Source organism: Alligator mississippiensis, chromosome 1 (genome assembly GCF_030867095.1).
Source record: "Alligator mississippiensis isolate rAllMis1 chromosome 1, rAllMis1, whole genome shotgun sequence".
In the NCBI taxonomy this organism is placed as follows: domain Eukaryota; kingdom Metazoa; phylum Chordata; order Crocodylia; family Alligatoridae; genus Alligator; species Alligator mississippiensis.
In genome coordinates this window covers 65,496,251-65,508,441 of record NC_081824.1, presented here as the reverse complement: position 1 = coordinate 65,508,441, position 12,191 = coordinate 65,496,251, and the positions used below count along the sequence as shown (strand labels likewise).

The 12,191-nt window shown below is 45.1% G+C and overlaps 1 protein-coding gene across 1 annotated transcript; it reads left to right on the top strand.

Moving 5' to 3' along the window:
• The first annotated feature begins 59 nt into the window (after window positions 1-59).
• On the top strand, window positions 60-5,916 carry LOC102558154 (cytochrome c oxidase subunit 7A2, mitochondrial). Its single transcript, XM_006262254.4, has 4 exons — window positions 60-169; window positions 1,612-1,701; window positions 3,441-3,525; window positions 5,696-5,916. Exons 1-4 carry the CDS (start codon window positions 134-136, stop codon window positions 5,752-5,754), a joined length of 270 nt encoding a protein of 89 aa, XP_006262316.1. The 5' UTR covers window positions 60-133; the 3' UTR covers window positions 5,755-5,916.
• The last annotated feature ends 6,275 nt before the right edge of the window (window positions 5,917-12,191 follow it).

Here is a 12,191-nt window from a genome sequence, read left to right as displayed (position 1 = left end):
GAGGGGGCGGGGCCTGACATCACGTAGCCGCCGCGGCCGCTCTAGCCACCCCCGCGTTCCTCTCTGTAGTAGGGCGCGTCTTCCTGCAGAGCGGCTCTTCCGCTTCCGCTGTCCTTGCCGCAGAGCGGACGAGATGTCGCTAGGGGTCAAGATGCTGAGGGGTCTGCTGGTGAGCGCGGCCGGGCCGGCTTCCCCCCCTACCCCGCTCGGGGCCGCATCTAACGCCGTTCCCTCGGTCCCGAGCCTGGGCTCTAGCGCCGCTGGGGCCTTCCGGGCTCTGCCTTGCTGCGCGCCCTGCTCCGCTTCTAGCTTGGGCCCGAGGCGCTGCCCTGGGCTCGGAGGAGGAAGCGGGCGGCGCCCGGCAGACGCTGCGCTCATGGCGCAGTTCCCTGCGCGGGGAAGAGCCGGCTCTCGGCGTGGGGGGGAGCGCAGCGCCGGGGCTGGCTGTGACCGTGTGGGTCTAAGGACATGGGCAGAACAGCTGCTTTGGGCAAGTGTGGTAGCTCTTATGAGACCAACTGGATGGCTGGAAAAACTGTGCCTTGCCAGCTTTCAGGCACATATGGCCTTCTTCAGGCACAGGGAGAGTCCACTGTTGTGTCCTGCTCCCCTGGAAGGAGCAGGAGTGTGGGGCCCTGCCAGGCAAACAACTGGCAGGGAGGCACATGGGGGGTGGGGGTGACCTGGTGATGGACTGGAGCTGGTAACTTGTAGAGGTTTACCTGGGGTTACTGGCTGGCAGGCAGGTTATAACGTGCCATAAATCCAATGTCTATATTTAGTCCGTGATTTTTTTGTCCTCCACACAGCCACTGTCTGGAAGTGCTTGGAGACTCTTAAAGCCACTGTAGTGTGCCACTGAGCCTGTTGTATGCGTGTCATGTATAAGAATTGGCCGTGTTTTTGTGGTCTGCTGTCAGACTCGTAGTAGCTGAGTAGCCCATTCAAACATCAGGCACAGCAGGTTTTGTTGGTTTTTCTTTTTAGCCTAGAGTCAAGGAAAAACTGTCAAGAAAGAGCTATAATATAAACTTTGCAGTTAGCTCTGGTAATACAGTGAGATCCTATGCTTGTGTAGCCGCTTTATGACTCGCAACAAAATGAAACCAATTGCATGTGTAGCTCGGCTTGTTTAACTTTATGATGAATTGCGACACAAGGCTTGCACAGAAGTTAAGGCTGAGCAGAAGAAGACTTAACTAGTTAGCACTGCCATCTTCACATCCTGCACAGGTCTGATTTCTTGATGAATTGGAAAAAATGATATTTTACCCTTTTTTTTAAACCAGTAAAAACAACAGCTGGATGGACTCATTTTAGTGGGTGAAGGTGGGTGTGTGTGGGGGAGAAACTCAAGAAATGTGCCTTCAGTTGACGAACACTGGTGTCATTCTGTAACCATTTCTACATTTTTGGAAGTGGAGCCCGTCTCTCCCCCCCCCCCCCCCCCCCCCCCCCCCCCCCCCCAGCATGTTCTAGTTTTATGTGAAAGGCATAAATTAGCTTCTAAAGTGTTAAGTATTAATAAAAGTACTTTCACTTCAAACTTAATATATCTAGAATATCTTGCTAAAAGTATACTCTTCTAAAACTCTACATTTCTTGTTTTAGATTCTCCGGCAGACTTCTCAGAGGACAATAAATACTACTTCATGCAGGCAGTTTAAAAATAGAGTACCAGAGAAGCAGAAGCTTTTTCAGGTATTGAATGTACATTCAAACTTGTGACATTATTACTAGGGCTGTGCGAAATTTTGCCACCAGTTTTGTTTCAACCTGTTTCGAGGTTGAAACAGATATGGTCAAAACAGCCTCAAAACAAAACGAGGCAAGTCGAAACGTTTCGCCATTTCAGTGCTGTTTCTACGTTTCACCCATAGGCTATAATGGGGAAGGTTGAAACAGCCTATAACATAATTTCTGGCCAGATTTGGATAAAACTTGTGGAAATGGTAGCCCCTTCTGAGGGTATAAAGTTTGCCAAGTTTCAAGAAGATAGGTGCAGGGGGTTCAGAGAAACTGCACCCCAAAGTCTTGAGAGAGAAACTCATGTCACATATATGTGTTAAGCCACAGTGGGGTCAAAACTGCAGGTATCCTAGCCCTTGTGGAGGCCACGAAGCTTGCCAGGTTTCAAGGAGATAGATTTAGGGGTTTGGGGGAAACTGCACCTCAAGCTGCAGACAAGCAAAACTCGTGACATAGGTGACACTGTTTGTGTTAAGGCGCAGCAGGGTGAAAGCTGCAGGTCTGCTAGCCCCTGCTGAGGCCACAAAGCTTGCCAGCTGTCAACGAGATAGGTGCAGGGGTTCTGGGTTCTGGGGCCCTGCACCTCTGGTCACAGGCAGGCAAAACTCAAGTCATGGGTGCTTGTGCAACTATGTCTGTCTTGGGGCAGAGGGGCCGGGAAACCACTGCAGGCCTGGCTGCTAGGCCCTGCTGGGGCCACAAAGCCTGCCAGCTGTTAAGGAGGTAGGTGCAGGGGGGTTCTGGGGCCTTGCACCCCTAGCTGCTCACAGGCAAAACTTGTGTCATGCATGCTTGTCCAACTGCTGCCTCTCATCAGGCAGCAGGACTGAAGATCCCCCATCACTGGCCACCACAGACCTGGGGGTAATAATTGACCACAGTATGAATATGAGCAGGCAGTGCAATGCTGTAGCCAGCAGGGCCAAGAATACCTTGGCATGCATCAATTGATGTATGTCCAGCAAAACCATTGCAAAGAAGTGATTCTCCTGCTCTACTCAGCACCGGTGAGACCGCAGCTGGAGTACTTCATCCAGTTCTGGGCTCTGCACCTTAAAAAGGACATGGTAAAGCTTGAAAGAGTCCAGAGAAGGGCCACTCATATGATCAGAGACTTGCACGGCAAGCCATGTGAGGAAAGGCTGAGGGACCTGGGACTCTTCAGCCTGAAAAAGAGAAGCCTGAGAGGGGACTTGGTAGCAGCTTACCGCTACATCTGAAGCATACATCTAGGGCTTGGTGAACAACTGTTCACCATGGCACACTTGGGGAAAACTAGGAGTAATGGTCACAGTCTGGAAACCCTAGTTGTGAAGTAGTTTTTCCTAATGTTGAGCCTGAAACCATCTTTCAGGCGTTTGTGACCATTACTCCTAGTTTTCCCCAAGGGTGCCATGCTGAACAGTTGTTCACTGAGCCCTAGATGTTGAGACAACTTTTGTCTGCAAAAATAACTTGAAGGACTGTGTTGACTCTTGAGTAAGTAATTGTTTAAAAAAAAATCTATGATGCAGCATACTGGTTAGGAAAGACTTCCTGAAATAGAGAGAACTAATTGTAAAGGATCGATTGCATTTAAGGCACTAACGACCTAATATTGCTTGAACTATAAATTGTGTAAACATATGGCTAGCTTAATGTAAAAGCAGCTTTTGTGCACCACTCTACTGCTGTGGTTTTATTTCTCTTAGGAGGATAATGGACTTCCAGTATACCTTAAGGGTGGGGTAATGGATCATTTGCTGTATAGGACCACAATGGCAATTACAATTTTTGGTAAGCCTTAATATTAAATTTTGATTAAGCAATTTGTTTCAGTTCTTAAAAGATGTATATTTTAAGTTTATCTTCGATGGCAGTTGTAAATCTTGTGCAGTTCTTTCTACTGAGCCTACATTTCTAGACTTCAGCAAGGCCTTTGATAACTGTTCCCCGTGAGATCCTTTCAGTTAAGCCAGAGGGCGCTGGCCTAGACCAGTCTACAGTGAGGTGGGTTGGCAATTGGCTCAGGCTGATCTCAGAGAGTTGTAATTGATGGGATGGCCTCATCCTGGAGGGCCATCTCCAGTGGCGTCCCCCAGGGATTCATGCTTGGGCCCATGCTCTTTAACATCTTCATCAGTGACTTTGGATGACAGGGTGGAAAGTGCAGTGATTAAGTTTGCGGATGACACCAAGCTGTGGGCACATCTGAGGATAGAATAAGGATCCAAGAGGACCTTGACAGGCTGGTCCTATGGGCTGAACGTAATTAGGTGAGGTTCAATAGGGACAAGTGCCAGGTCCTTCATCTGGGTAGGAAGAACCTTTACCACAACTATATGATGAGTGGTGGTCCACTGGCTGGCACTGCATCTGAAAGGGACCTGGGGGTGACAATTGACCAGAAGATGAATATGAGCCAACAGCGCGATGAAGTCACCAGCAGGGCAAATAGAATTCTGGCACGTATCAGCCGATGTGTTGCAAACAGATGTAGAGAGGTGCTCCTCCCCCTCTGTTTGGCATTGGTGAGGCCACAGTTGGTGTATGGTGTCCAGTGCTGGACGCCGCACTTCAGGAAGGATGTGGATAAGCTCAGAAGAGTACAGAGAAGGGCCACCCACATGGATAGGGGCCTGGAGAATAAGTCCTATGAGGAGAAACTCTGGGAACTGGGGCTGTTTGGTCTGAGCGAGAGAAGACTGAGAGGTGCCTTGATAGCCTCCTATAGGTATGTCAGAGGTGAACACCAGGATCTAGGGGAGCAAATCTTCAGAAAGGCACCCTTGGGGAAGACCAACAGGCACAAGCTAATTAAGGAAAATTTAGGTTGGACATTAGGAAAAACTTTTCCATAAGGGTATCTGGAACATGCTTCCAGCAGAGGTGGTGCAGTCACCATCCTTGGAGGTGTTTAAGAGGAGGATGGACAAGCACCTCGTTGAGCTCGTTTGAGCCCAATAACCTCCTGCCCATGGCAGGGGGTGGACTTGATGAACTTGCAGGTCTGTTCTGATCTTTTAGATTCTATGATTCTATAATTGTCTGCCATAATGAGGCTAAGCATTTTTCCAATAAATGTAAACTAAATTTTTATATTCACTCTAATTTTTACTAATAGAAAACCACTCTCTTCCTGTTGAGCATATACACAGAATAACCTGGATACTTTGCAGGGTTAGGGTCCCCCCCCCCATGGAAGATGAGGGTTTTTGAATTAAGCAGGGATATATAGAGCTGCAGCAAAATGTTTGCATGGGACCACATGGTTGTACTATGGCTGTTTACTGTGGTTTTTATTGCAGAGTGATGCTTCTGGTATTTACTGCCTTTCCTGGATAGAATCTTTTTTTGTTATGGATTTTTATTCCAAAGGGAATTACTTTTCATATTTTGGAGTTCTAATTTGTCATGAATTGCTCAAAAGAAGGAATAAATAGCCTTTTGTAGCTAATGTACATTTGCTACTAAGTATTGGGGTGTGCAAAGCGGGCTGTATTCGATTCAGATTTGGGGGACAGTGATCCAGTTCACTGATTCAGATCACTATCCCCGATTTCGATTCTGATTCCCACACTCCATCTGCCCCACCATCTCAGCATTCATGAGCCATGCCTCATACCTTGAGGTACTCAGAAAAAACATGTAAAGCTGTGTTTATGGCTAAATCATCGAATCTCTCTAAATTGATTCAGAGGCATCCAATTCGATTTGGAGAGTTTAAAGGGTCTCCTGATTTCAGTTTGGATTCAGAGATTTGGCTGCCACGCTGAGTCTCCTCCGAAATGAATCAGCGACTGAAGCTTTGCACAGTTCTACTAAGTATGGCAGATATTAGTCATGTCTCTTAGTGAAGCCAGCAGCCTCTAGACTGCAATTAACAAGTTACAAAATAAGGGCAAACTTAAAGCAACTTGGCTTGCTTCTCTCTCTAAACTTTCTAATCATGTTTCTTTCACTTCAGGATCAGTCTATGGTCTTTATGAGCTGTATGCAGCTGCGATGCCGAAGAAACAGCAATGATTCCAGTTTACAAGATGACTCCTTAACTAGCATCTCTCCATTCAGGTCCATGGAACTCTTAAAGAATACCTTGTCTTAATCAAAAATGGCTGGTTTCATGTTTGGGATCAATATTTAACTGTAATGGGTTTAACTGTAACCAATAAAGCAGTTATTACATTGCTTTGTGGTCATCTAGAATATATTAAGCATATTCTATGTTCTTAGAGTTCATCTTATTACCTTTGCGCCATGGAGTAGCCATTTCAATTGTGATTGATTTTATATTCAGGTACTACTTGGATTAAGAAGAAATCCTTTTCTTTCTAAACTGTAAGACTGGCAAACTTGTAGCAAAAAATCCACAAATTAAATACCTTGAGTGCTGGGGAAGGTGTGAAATTTCTACTTGCTCATACTTACAAAGTTTAAGTCAATGAAACCAGAGCTCGGTCTCACAATTTTTTTTTATATGAGCCAGATTTAGTCAATTTTGAAGAGTTAAAGTATTTTTTTTATTAAAATGACTTGGCTTCCTAGCCACTTGGCAATATATTAGGCATCTCCTGTATCACTCCTGTATCACTGCTTCACCCTTACCTGCGCAATGCTATCATTAGGCCTGTAAAAGAACACACTACTCATGTTTCATGCTTGAATAAAAGCAAAGAACTGAGTTTATATCTGATTTTTCCTCAAGCACTACTGAATAGAATCCCAGATCTCTGTTTTTGAGAAATCTATTCATTTTATTTCTGTGGGACTGCCCTGTGTGTGTACTTGAAAAGTGTTCTTATTTCACTGCAGTTGAAATAAATGGGCCATTCCATTTGTTGAGAACTTAGTTTTAATTCAGAGGACCAAACCAGGATTTTGAATTAGTAGTTTTGTAGACAAGCAGACATTAGGAGGGTTGCTCCCCACTAATCAGTTCAAATCAAAGTGAAATATTTGGGTAGCTAGCTGGTCAGGTGACCTGAGGCAAAATGGCATTGGGGATGCTTTAACTATAGCTTGTTCGAGCTTCAGTTAAAATGCCCTTATCACCATTTTTCAGCATGGGGATGTTGATACACGTGATGCTGGAGTTCGTTGGGGAGTGTGGTAATTACCACAGTTAATCGAGTATGCTCCCATGTTTTGTGATTATAGTGTGTCACAGCAGCTTCTCTGCATGTGTACAGGTGCCCATGATGCATGAAAGCTTGTTCAACAGCGCTCTTAACTATACAGTGGATCCAATAAAATACCACAAAAAATCTTGCCTCTTACCTACACTAACATTCAGCCCCAAAAGAGTATTGAACCCAAAGACAGGAATACTTTGGGAGCTTAAAAGGCATGTCAGGAGGCAAAAAGCAGGAGAGAAAAGATGCAAACACTGCTGGGGGCTACCGTAGTAGCAAGGAATTAAGCAAGATATGCCTAGATGATTCCAGCAGGTGAATCACTCCCCACATGGTTTAGAAGTACCTTCATCTCCTTTCTGTGCAAGAACCTGCCTGCAGATTTAATCACTTTCAATAAGCTGACCTATTTGAGCCTTGCCTTGCAAAGCAAGTTTTTCATCTGAATTGTTTGAGGTACTTCTGTGAACTTTCCTTACTATTTCCTTCTTGAAGCATGGACAGCAGATCCAGCTTGCATTCTAGCTGCAGTCTTTCCAGTAGCATAGGCAGGATTCTTTTCTTGTTTCTACCCTTGATGCATCCAAAAGTTGCATTTGTCCCTTTTGCCACAGTAATGCACTGAAAGCTCTTGTTCAGGTATTTCTATCCGGTAACCTTTACATACTTTTTCAAGACTTACATCCAAGACATTGTCTTAACCTACAAGCTTCATTTTGGTGCCCAGGATGCATTCACTGCCAGTAGCGTGACTTCGGTGTGTACAAGTAGGCAAACAATAGACAGTCTATAACTAGGAAAGAAAGTTAAGGATTTTTCAAGTTGGTTTTACTTGGGATGTTATATTGAAAAATTAAAGTCCTTAAAAGTCCTATAAAAGAACTAGTGTATGTCCAAAGCTATAGGCACAAGTTACCGTGAGATAAACTAAGGTGGGAGACCTACAGCCCATCAGCTACTGTGCACCAAGTGCCTGGCTGCATATTTTTCACATGGTAAATAAAGGCTAAGCCAAGGTGATCTACCCGTCTTTCAGAGGGATAAGCTACTGCAGGGCCTGAACCCATACGTGTTCAGGTAAATACGTAGGAGCTTTGCTTTGGAAGCCTGTGGTCAAGAATAATAGGCAGCAACGCATAAGAAGTTCTTTCAACATAAAGTGTGATTTGCAAGGATCTTGGTTTTCTCTGCCAAAAAATCACAAATTCTCTGCCTAAAAATCACAAAAATGCTCTGATAAACCCCCCCCCCCCATCCATTATTAAAATTAAAAGCCCCCTTAGCCCTGCTGGTGCCCCTCAATCACTCCCAATGCTTCCCCCAGCCCTGCTGGTGCCCTTCACTGCCCCCACAACAGCCCCCCTGTCCTACTCATGTCTTTTGCCCCCACCTACAGCCCCTGCCCCTCAGCCCTGCTGAAGGGGGTCCCCAGCTGCCAGGGCAGCTCCCTGCCCCCAACAGCAGGCAGCTGCAGCAGAAGCAGCATGGAACCGGCTCCCCCACTGCTGCTGCGTGCTCAGGTGGGGCCAGGGCTGGTTCCTGGCTCCCCCCAGCCCTGCCAGTGCCCCCCAGCCATGACCCACAACCCCCTAGCCCTGCCTGAGGGGCCCCCAGACCCCTGCAAGCCCCACTTACCTCAGGCTCCTGGAGCAAAGAGTGAAGTTGAACTGAGCAGAACCATGGCTGACAGAATCTCAGGCCCCACCCTTCCCTCTCCCCCTCCCTCTCCAGGCAGGGCTGGGGGTTTCACGTCCTGTTTGCAAACAGGTTTTGCAGGCTGGAGCTCAACCAGCCTGCAGAGCTTTTTGCAAAAGCAAGGAATCCACAGGTTTCTCTGCTAAAAGGAGAAATCCATGTTTTCTCTGATAAAAAGGGGAAATCCATGGTTTTCTCTCTTTTTCTGTGGGAAATGGAAAACCAGGATCCCTGGTGATTAGCATGACAAAAGGATCACAGTGCTTAGAATAGCAAATTGAAGAAATGAAATAACCCAACTACCTGTTCCCCAAGTCTTTCAGTAGACAACAGTTAGTGCTTCCAGGTCTACAGAGGCAAAATTCAGTCTTTTTGCTGCCAGCCCTGATTCTCAGGATGTTTGCATGTCTCTTTGCATCCTTGTTAGCATGCAATAATGTTTCCTGGACATCCTCTCTCAGCTTAATTAAAACCCTTTCCTCTTCTAAGTCTGACATCCTGCAGGCTTAGTCTCCTGCTTTAATTCTAGTCTTAGCTTTGGAAAGAATAAACTCAGAGCCTGACAGGGTATATTCCCCAAATAACAGCTTTTCCATGGTTTCTTTGGGGACTATTATATGTGTAATTCTTTTGCCTTTCCTGTTTGGTCTGCTTAATAAATGCTTTTGATCTCTCCTTATAAACAGATGCACAGAGACATGGACAATATTAAGAGAAATTAATCATATTTTCCAGTTTGTCATAACAGGAACCTGAGGTGCTGTTGTGTGGCAGAGTGAATCTCCCCTTTCTCACAGCCAGCTGAGCCAGTTTAGCACTTTGACTTTTAATGTTTATTGTTATCAAAAATATAGGGAAGGGAGGCAGGAGGTTTTAGACTGCCAAGGGGGATGTTGGAGCTTCACATGGAAAATAATGTTATTTATAGTGGGGATCAGATTGTAAGAGGACATGTATAAACTCATTTGAACAGACAGTCCTTCCCATGATCTAAATGGTTAGGGGAAATTAAGTCTTTGCTTGGACACAAGTTTTTAAAAACCTTCCTCTGAATGGGAATGTTAGAAGCCAATAATAGTGGGGTTCTTTGTGTGAATAAAAGCTTCCTTGAGAATGGACCTAATGAACATTCCCTTGAGGGATGCTGGCCTTTCTGAAGTGTAGGGCTGACATTTTTCACCAACCTGTATAAATGTTTGCGTGTTGGAGGAGGAGCATATACAACATTTAAAGTAGAACATGTGCATATCTTGATGTTTTGCAGCTTTTAAGTTCTTCTGTCCTGGTACATTCAGGACCATAGAACTCCTCGTGTAGAGCAGAGAACTAGACGTGTTGCAGCCATGAAGAAATATCTGGGCCTGGAGGGGTGAGCTGCTAAGCTCCTCAATTTCCTGCTTCCCTTTTTATTCCACCCTTATGGTTAAAAGTGCCACACTGAGCAGAGCTGTGGTGAGGTTTCCTCAATTTTGAATTCTAAATTCTTGTGATACATCCTGTTCTATGTTGGTAAAGGAGACAAAGCTAGTCAGTTCGTTCATCTATACGTGCCAGTAAGGCACAGCAATAAATTGCAGAACTTATTGCTCCACAGTTCATTGCTCCCAGGAAGCTACCAGGCGCACCATTTGCATGTGCACCCAGACCACAGCACACTGAGCCTGGTCACAGGAGTCCTGGCTGGCAGGGAGCCCAGGGGTTCATCCTGCCAGCCTGGGGCTGCTCCAGCTGGGCTTAATCTACTGCAGAGGGGCTGACTGGAGCACAAGGGTGCTTCAGTGTGGGGTTAGCTGGCAAGCAGCTTCCCTGCACAGAGGTACCCTTAATGCCCTAGCCAGCTGGGTTGGCATCTACATGTGCACTGCTGCACATGAAAAAACACTGCAGCAGGGTAGTACTTATATTCACAAGTACTACCCTGCTGCAGAGTTTGTTTCGTGTGCCCTAATAGGGGTGCACATGTACACACTGAAATGCTTACTATCCAGTTATTTAGTCAACTGTGCAGTAAGCGTTTGGTGTAGACACACTACTGTGAAACAGAATGAGAAGGATTAGTTTAGTGCAGTGGGTATAAGGAGAGTATCTTAAATGAAAATCACTTCTTTAAACTGTCAGACTAGGCATCTTTGTCATTCCTAATTTTAGAAAGGCATTTAGCATTGCATGTTCCTGCAGCAGCCTTTTTTATTTTGCTTTGAGGGCCATATCCTTTTTCCTTTTCCTCTCCCAATTATGCTTGATATCAAAGAGATGGAATTTGCCCTTTGTAACCCATTAAAGTGAATCAGACTAGTAGACTGATACAAATAGATCCTGACCACCCAAATCAGATATCCAATCAGTCATTTATGAACAGTGTTTTTTGTGAGTCAGAACAAAGTATTTCCAACATACACCATTATGTTTCTTTTCATGTGTATACCATTGCAATCTTCTCTTTAGTTTTTTTTAGAAAGGCCTTAGTAAAACTATGCTTTTTTTCTTAAATTTCTCTAAAAATGTAGGTGGAAGCATCTGTGAGCTCTTTTTTAAAAAGAATCTCTGCTTTGGGAAGTACAGAATTTCTTCTGTAAGCTAGCTGCTGTGGATTTACAGCAGTCTAGCATTACACACTTGATACTGCACAGTGGCAGAGTTGTACTGCTACACAGCACATCCACAGGTGGCAGACAGTGGAATGATCTTAGCTTGAAATAAGCAGGGGTAGCTGATGAATAAGCAGTCGTGGACCAAGCAGTGGATGTGGTGGGCACAGGTGAGGGCAATGCTTTCCCTCCTGAAAAGCCACCTATGTTCTTTGACAGTGCTGTGACATGGTGAGTACAGGTTGCCATTATAATAAGCCTGTCCAGCCCCCAGCCATGAGTCTACAAGTCCTCAGTGGCAGAGCAGGGGGAAGATAATGTTAGAATCTCAGCAGCTGCAAAGACAGATGAAGGCTACAGTGGAACAAGTTCTCCAGTTGTCTTGGCCTCCTTCTCATTGGATCAGGGTCCCATTCTGTCAAGAGCCATATGGAAGCTGATGTGCAGCAGCTTCTCCATGATAAAAGAAATCATGCACAGACATCTCCCAGGAAAACAGCTTTTCCAGCACACACATATGTGCCTGAGTTGCAACAGAGTCTGCTGATCATGGATCAACCTCATCAGCTATCTTTGGACCTATAGATAAAGCAATCATGGAACACAATCATCTTCAACTGCAAGACATTGCCAATATACTGCACAGCAATTTGAAATATGTGTGTGTTCCTGAAGTAAGAAGGGAATCCTCAAGCCTGTCAACTCAGTGGGGAGGACAAGGAGAGACCTGTTTTATTTTACCTTCAGTCTCCTAAAAAAATAAACCTCAGTCTCATGGGCTTGTTTGTTAGGCTACATCAGCATAGGTTTGCATGAAAATGAAACTATGTAATACGTTAAAAATGCTCAGATCTATTCTTGTTATGAAGATATTTACAAAAAAGCCAATTAGTAGAGAGTGCTCATTTATGAAACACTCCAGACTATGGAAGTAGTGGTTGACAGTGCTTTCAGTAGATGGATACAGCACAGTGTGATGCTGTCTTACGGCAGTCCTCTTTATTAACACCCTATGGAGTAGCAATACTATACACAATACATTTAACAC